This window comes from Tauraco erythrolophus, chromosome 3 (assembly GCF_009769465.1).
Source record: "Tauraco erythrolophus isolate bTauEry1 chromosome 3, bTauEry1.pri, whole genome shotgun sequence".
Classification (NCBI taxonomy): domain Eukaryota; kingdom Metazoa; phylum Chordata; class Aves; order Musophagiformes; family Musophagidae; genus Tauraco; species Tauraco erythrolophus.
In genome coordinates, this window is record NC_141467.1 from 82,722,567 (window position 1) to 82,731,022 (window position 8,456).

Below are 8,456 nucleotides of genomic sequence, written 5' to 3' on the forward strand. Positions count from 1 at the left end.
ACCCGTGCAGCCTGGCAAGCCAGCAGAAAGGAAGACGTCAGTAAGCATTGCCAGGGGAGAGCAAATCCTTTTAAGCACGTTTCTTGCTGGAATGATAGACTTGGATTTGTAAGCAATGCGGCTGCTGCTTGGGTGCTCTTCCTGCATCCACTGAAAGAGAACTCGTGTTAGTTCTTTATAAATAAACCTGATTACATGTAATGAAATACCTGCCTCTTATCATCCATTTCTCCCCATAATGGGAACAGACCGGCAGTCTCCCAAACCCTGACGAACCATTCCTGAGGGACAAGTCACCATCACGTTGGTGGGGGTTTGATGATCACCCAGAAACTAAGGTTTTGGGAATGGAGCTGTGAGAATATTCTAGGCCTACCAGTTGATTTAAAAATGAAATACATGGATTTGACAGAGCATTGTGATGGGATCTACTGTTTTCCCTCGTCTCAGGAGACCCATAGACTTTTGGCAGGGGTCGTCCTGGCAGAGAACATGAGAATGAAAACAACATAACCGATCTTGTTTGTTTAAATTTCTGCTGAAGCTCTACAGTGAAAAACCGAGGAGTTTATTTACCGAGCCCATGCTGTTGAGGATAATATAAATGTCTCGACAGTTACCTTGGTTTAAATGACACTGAGGCAAGACACTGAGCATTACCACCCTGCTAGCTGGCAAATTCTAGATTGTACAGAAGAAAAAAGTTAACTTTTCCATTTTTGCGTACTGTGGCAAACCCCAAATAGCAATGCAAAAATTTAAAAAGCAAACATGTGTTCCTAATATTTTCTTTAACACCATCTCTGTTTTGCAATCAGCATTTTGTGTTACATATCTAATCTATAAAATAGATTTCACTTTATGAATTGCCAGCAGATCTTGTGCCCTTACTTCCCCTGCTCAGGCATGCTCACTGTAATTTCTGCTCAGTGCTCGTACATAAAGAGCAAGTCATTGAAGCCTTTAAACTGCTGTCCACTCTTTAACCTGTTTGCCTATGAAAAGAAGTCTAAGTTTCTTAACTTCAGAATAGCAAACATATTTCAGAATAAAATAAAAAAGCTTTTTGCTTTGCTTTTTGCACTAGTATTGGTGACCACCAGGTCACTCATACAAAAATATAGTGGAGTGATAGGCTGAGTGGAGAATAGGCTGCCCAGGGAGGTGGTTGAGTCCCCATCCCTGGATGTGTTTAAGAATAGGGTGGATGATCTACTTAGGGATATGGTTTAATGGGGATTAGGGACGGTTGGACTCGATGATCTCTGAGGTCTTTTCCAACCTAGAAATCTATGAAATCTATGATAGTGGAAAGCTCAAATACTGATACCTGCATCATTTCTGACAAGTATTGCAAAAAAAGTCTCACCCCTGCAATAAAGGATGCAAGGATGCTCGGGCTGCAAACTAACAAAGAACATGAAAAATTAACCAGATTTACCATTTTCAGGATTGAGTATTTCCATCAGCCTCCAAAAATGGACTGATGTAAGAAAAATTGTTCTGTGAGAGACCAAAAGGTGCCACACAATCTGATAAATGAACAGTTGTGCTTGAACAAAGTGGCTTTTCAGCTGACAGCTGCTTCTCCAGATAATTTAGTTAGAGGCCAGATGGCCAAAGGGACACATGGTAGAAAGTAATTTAGTAGGATGACTCCACAGAATGGAAAAACTCATAATTTGTATATGTTTGAAATGTCCAAGATTCAGTTAATGGAATTACAAGGTAATGCCTAGAGCATTTTGCCTGTTCAAAGCTGTGCTCAAGCTTGTTCTCACAGCTCCACTGCAAGGTGAAGCAGTAGACTACGGTGTGTCTCCTGGCTCAGAGCTCTGATTCATACATGACTAATTGCCTCTCCATCTCCCTTCCTGACAATTGATTTTGTCTGGAATATCAGTCTGTGCCACTTACTGTTCTGCACCAAGTCATTTTTTCTGCCTCTCATCTTGCACTGTGGCATGGTAGGAAGAGACAGGACCTAAAACACTTTTGGGAGATGTAGGACAGGTGAGGTTTCCTCTTGTCTTATGGGAAGTTGCCCATAGATTTGGGCTGGAGAATGACATTAGTTTCATATCTAGCAGAAAAAGGCAGCTTCCAAAGACTGAAGTTTGTTGTGGTGTGGGGTTTTTTTTGTGTGTTTTGTTGTTGTTGTTAAATGAACTATAATGTTCTATTTTCAAGTTTCAACTCAAGTATTTTTCTATCAAAAAGTAGATTATTTAGCATTATTCTTAGGGACCACCACTACAAGTTAAACTGCCTTAGGAAAACTCTATCCCCATCTTCTGACTGCTCAGGGAAATGCAGTGACTAGTCTAGACTTCTGAGATCTTACAGAGCTATAGACATTTTCAATATCAAGACTTTGAATATTTGGTTGACACTTTATTGGTTTCAGTCATTGCCTTCGCAAGCTGCTACTGATGTTGCTTTCTACTGATAAAGCAGCTTTTCTTACGGATTTCTGGGAAATAGTTCAGGACTTTCTCTGCTTCCTTTTTAATACCCTTAATGCCATGCTTGAGTTCCCACTTGGCTCGTGGCAGAAGGTTTTGATGATACAATGCTCACTTCAAGTAGTGATGAATTGTCATTGGTTTCCCTCATATTTATTTTTCCTTTAGTATCTGTGACTCTTTGCTTCTTCCTCCAGTGTTGATACTTGCATTGCCAGTTAGTAAATCTGTTTTTTTTTTTCTTATTTGAACATAAAGCTTGTTATAAATGAGCTTTGCCAAAGATAAAATTGAGAGCTACAGTCGTGCATCCCACTTGCTCTTTGTATTTGGATTTGAGACCTAGTGTTGCAACCAGATGTTTAGTGCTCTGCACTCACCATAAATGACAACTGATTTTTGTTAATGCAATAAGATGAGGAAATTGTTCTAGGCTGGCCAATATCATATTGTACAAAGTATGCCTTATCCTCACAGCTAGAGCAGAAAGCAAATTAATTATTTATTTTCGACTAGTTTTCATTATTTCGAATAAATTTCATTATTACTGGCAGTCGAAACAGTATGAAATATATTTTTCATGGATTTCTTTCCTCAACTTCTGATTAATAAAAAATGTTCAAGGCCATAAATAGAGCAATCTCTCTATCCATATTGGTCTCATCTGTCATGCTCACATCTAACCCCCTCATTTCCCAGAACTGAGACGAGTTTAAGGGGACTCTCTCTGGGTCCTTGGTTAAACCCTTGATCATGCAGCAGCTGTGTGTGTGGAGAAGCCAGTGGAGATCTGCAGGTAAGCAAAAGGCTACTGATACACTGCACTCATTCACCAATTTTCCAGGGTTTCTGAGCCAGTGTTTTACATAGCAGAGGACTATAGAACAAAGGCCAAATAAAAAAACGGGAATTGTGAGGATAAAGGTGGCAAAAGGAAATAGATTAATCTCACTGTAGTACCGTATTGCACTTTCTGTGACTTGTGCTATCACAAAACTCTGGAGAAGTAGAGGGAAGCCAGAGCTGCAGTTATAAACTGCTCCTCAGTATTAATTGCACAATCTCATGTGTCCATACTAGGTCTTCTGGAGGATGGGAAATCAGCTCAGACAGGCATAACTACAGCATCAGCCACAACCGGAATGCTGAACACTGAGAAAAGGAACAGTGGTGGTCCTCAGTGTGTGAACCCCATGGTCCACAGCACAGGAGCTACAACACAAAGACCAAATGGCTTCAGAGCAGCAGAGGTAAGAGTGTAATTACATTTCCTGATGCTCAGCACTAGCTTCAACCAGGTCAAACTTATTTTGTGACAATATCTTCCTTGCTGTAGTCAAACTGTATTTAGTGCCTTGGGGTAAGACAAAACAGCTGCACCCCAGGCACAGCATGATTGAGCCTCGTGCCTCTGATGATGGCTCGTGCCTGAACGGCCACAAAATTTATGTTTTATTTGGCAACTGGAGTAACACGCACACTTGTTACAGCAAAAAACCCTATGCTTGTTTTTTTTCATCCGAGTCCAGCTGTGGCATGTATTGTGCAAACTGTTTAGTTTAATTATCTGAAAAGGAATGTATTTTTCCTTAATTGCTGCTTTGTTTAAATTGTGCACACTTGCACGAATCTGCTTCACTCAAGGCTGTACGCAAAGCCTGAAAAGGTCAATGTGAGCCTTTTCAGTAACTTCACTGGGCTTTGGATCAGATCCTCCTCCCTTCTCCCCCTCACCAACTGTATTCCTTTTTGAAGGATCATCCAGTGTAACAATAATGTATGGAAGCCCGAGGCTTCGGGGCTAGACCAAAGCCCAAACTTCTCCGGCCCTGTCTTTTACAGGTTTCTGGCTGCTGCCCTGTTTGTGTAGCAGCTGCTGAGCTGTGGCAGATGAAAGTAATTCAAAGCCTACAGTTGGTTTACTGCTTCCTCAGTTTCTCAGATGGGAAGACCTCTCAGCATGGCGTGTGGTGGAACCGCTACACACATCCCATAAGAAGTGTTCCCTCTTGGGAATCATGTCCTTGAGAGAGGCAAATTTAAACCCAGGAGGACTGAGCAAATGGAAAAAGGAATTTGGATTGAATTTCACCTTGCATTTGCTAACAAACAACACATTGGTACATGTGTGTTTATTTTATACCTTCTCTGTATTATCTTCTGCACTGCTGTAGTACAGAAATATTCCCCAGTGACATGGATCCTGCTGTATCTTTCCACGAGATACTGCAGCTCCAGATGTATAGGGACACATTCCACAGCAACATGATGTTTAGAGCCATGGGTTTACTGTAAATGAAAAACATAAATGCCTGTCATAGGAAAACATAGCCTGCCATTCAAAGGAATTGGTCAGCTTGGATATGATTGAACAGAACTACCACAATTATTAATCCAGTTTGAAAAAGACTTGGCCACTTGAAAATGATAGTGCCTACCTGACATTTTGTTGGAGAAAATTGTTTGTCTAATTTTGCAAGCAATTGAAAAATTACTTCTGTATTTAGACTTACTAGAAAGTATGGGCAAATTCCCACAACATATTGATAATGTGAGTGTTGACTGTAATGGGACTACTTAGTGAAATGTGAGTTTTTACCTGGGGCCCAATGATGTTGAATGTACCCTCCTGCCTTTTTCTAGCTAAGATACATTCAATAATGTATGTCTGTAATGTTGCAACCCAGTGCAAAGAAAATTTCTTTTTTTTAGGGCATTTAACTTCTTACAGTCAAAAAAGAAATGTATTCTCCTACAGTGAAAGTGTAGTATCTAAGTTAGGCTCCAGCTCTGGTTTGCCATTCTGAATCTCTGCTTCTCCACTATTTGTAGAAGCGTAAGATGAGCAGGTTTCCAATTTGGACACCTAAAATTTAGGTGCCTGGAGTTGAGAATGTGACTATCACCCCAACTCAAAATGTGCCTGTTTTATTCATCTGAGTATTTGCATTGACTACAGTTTTTCATTTATCTCTACATACTGTAGAATACAATGCGATACAGCGCGCGGAGCTCCCAGGAGACCTGGATTCTGCCATTGGCCCGTGGGGTAGCAGGGGGCAAATTGCTTTACCTCTCTGTTTCTCATTTTCTCAAGCATCAAGCTCTATAGCATCCTACTGCCTTACCCCTACCATAGGTTACATGACAGGGTACAATTTGTGGTGTTGAAAGAGAAAGGGTTTCTCAGGGGCTGCATCTGGGAAACTTTAGTATCCTCTCATGAGGGTAATGACAAAACAACTTGGAAGTAAAAGATGCTGCTGATGAAAGGAGTCCTAGTACCAGTGAAGGCAGTAGAATGGTCAGGCCTCCCAAAATCAAAGGTGGTATCCAGGTTATGTCACTGATTGACAATAACAAAGTTTGATTTTCATGTGTCCTGGTTTCAGCTGGGACCGAGTTAGCTCTTCTTTTTAACAGCTAGAAGAGCTCTGTGTTTAGGTTTTACTCAGAGGCTCGCTCTGAGAAGAATGCTGACAGCGCACCGATGTTTGTAGTTGACACTGAGGTCTCAAGGACTTTTCAGCTGCCGTGTTCTTGCCAGTGTGCAGAAGCACAACAGGATAGAGGGGAGCATAGCCGGGATGGAGGGTCCATGACTCTCCTTATGATTTGTACTTAAACTTAGGATTGAGGGCCAAATTGGCCAATTAGTATTCCATATCATGCAGCATCATGCCCAGGATAAAAGTGAGGGTCAGCCGGAAAGAAGGGCCTTTGCTCTTCCAGGGCTCTCACTCTTGGACTCTCAGAGTGCTTTCTCTCTCACTCTCTGTTTTTGGGCCTCTCACTTGTCCGGGATTGCGGTGTCGGGACGAATCTGTTTCAGGATCGTTAGTCTTTGGAGAGTCCTTGTGTGAACAGGAGCATGAGGGGAGTAGATAGCAAAGGAGCAGGCTGCAGAAATGTGAAGTAATACACCTTAGCAAATAAACACCAGGTTTTGCTCTCTGATAAATATGTACCTTCCACTCATGTCAGTGTAAGTTTACCAGACATTATTCCACCTGGCATTATTACCATGTAAAGGATGCCTAATCAACCTGGCATTCTTGACACTTACACATTGTCTCATGAAACACTGGAAAGGCAAAACCCACCTAACTCAGCTCTGTGTCTCTATCAGCCCAGTTCTGAGTGTCCTTTGCTAGACCTATCCAGTGTACTAGTGCGTTGCTTATGGCAACAAGCAGACAGACTAGGAGATGGAGAGGGATAAATTTAAATTAGAGATGCACTTGTATGCCTCAAACAAACTACCGTTTTTGAATATTTGGAAATAGTCTGATGAAGCTGTGAAAGGTATATATTGTACTTGGGTCTTATATGCAGGCAGAACTAAGTGTGATTTTAAAACCGCATTTTCACTTAAGAAACATAAAATAGTAAGAGAAAATTCTTGGGCTAGTTGCACTCAATTCCCAGTGACATCAAAAGGAACCTCTAATTTCCATTTCTGGACTGAAATGAGATTTATTTGCTCTGCTTTTAGAATACACTTGTGCAAAGACGCCAATGGTAGCCAAGAGGGTTGATCCAAAGCCTACTGATGGCCACAGCCTTTAAAGCAGTTATAAAAGCTTGTGTCCTTGCTGAAGGAGAAAGTTGCTCCACACCACAGAACTCTGTGAAGAATGCTGGAGTCTTTCTGTTATTATGTAGAACTGTTTTCATAAATTAGGAGGTAATGGTCAACGACTCTTTGTGCTGTCAGTGTGGAACTCACTGTACTGTTTAAAACTTTCACAGAGTAAATGGGATGCACAGAAAATATCCACAAAAGAAGTCACCATTAATGTGACAAAAAGCATCAGACAAAGCAACAGAAGGAAAACAAAGAATTGTGTCAATTAATGAGGAAAACCGCAGGTGAGGATGGGCCTAACAATGCTTTGCAGCACTTCACATCATCAGTCGCTGAAGATATGAAGATCTCCAGATGTTCCATGTTGAATACAGCAGGCAGCTGCTGCTGAGTGCCTTCAGAAATGTCTTGTAGAAACCAGCTGCAGACACTGTAGGATGTTCAGATGTCATTTGTCTAAAGCAGCAGCACTGCGCAGACATAAGCCAAAATTCGTGCCATTTGGTTTTTACTAAGTCCCGTGTTATCTCCTTGTGTATGTCCTGTTCTGCATTGCTATCAGGATGAGGCTGGATGATGAGAGGTACAGTTCCTTGCAACTTAAACCAGGAAATGAGCGAATGAATGTGCATTTTCAGTTGTAAGGGGTTTTGAGCATGTACATTCAAACCCATGGAGTTCATTTAAAGATCTCACTTTCATAAAACTCAAACCCAGAGGCGTCAGAAAGAAACGTGGCTTCCGTTAAAACTCTTTTAAACTATATATGTCAGTTATATATAGTTACGTCATATACTAACCTTTTTATATATTAATCTTTTCATTACTTAGTTTTAATTTATTTTCTGTATTGACAGAATTTATGTCTTAAAAATAGTAACTTTCATATTGATCAGCCGTACTTGAAATTCCTAGTCTTAGCTGGCAAGCAGAGTTCTGGCTACCTTGTTATTTCATACATGCTGCTTTAATTATGTTGACGCCCATACTGACTTGGAAAAAAGCAATCACTAACATTACATGAAAATAACCATAATTCTTAAAACAATATTCCAATGACAGCTCCAAAAATTAACTTTATTTGATCAGATATAGTTGATTTGCTGTGCAAAACTTATTTAATTGCACTTTAAGCATCCTATATCATAGTACTCCATGTTTATCATAAGTATACAGCTAAAAGGAATATAAATGTTCAGTATAGTAAAGACCAGGAATTACTTCAACATATTACTTCTGAATATAAAAGTAATAATATATATTCTCTGTGAGTTTGTACTTTTATGAAGATAAAAGAGGTACATTTATTTGCCTCTCCCATCAAACATATATTAGTATCCTTAGGAGGCCATTTAAAATAACTGGTCAAAAGTTCTTCGTAACAAAGAGATGGTGATGGGAAG

The 8,456-nt window shown here is 40.4% G+C and overlaps 1 protein-coding gene across 2 annotated transcripts in view; it reads left to right on the top strand.

The window, feature by feature from the left end:
• BAALC (BAALC binder of MAP3K1 and KLF4) overlaps positions 1-7,322 on the top strand; it is a 30,201-nt gene extending 22,879 nt beyond the window's left edge. For both annotated transcript variants that reach the window (XM_086609502.1, XM_086609503.1), the window contains exons 2-3: positions 3,546-3,715; positions 7,218-7,322. In XM_086609502.1, the coding sequence (XP_086465628.1) occupies positions 3,546-3,715; positions 7,218-7,322 (275 nt within the window). The remainder of the gene's footprint in view (positions 1-3,545; positions 3,716-7,217) is intronic.
• The last annotated feature ends 1,134 nt before the right edge of the window (positions 7,323-8,456 follow it).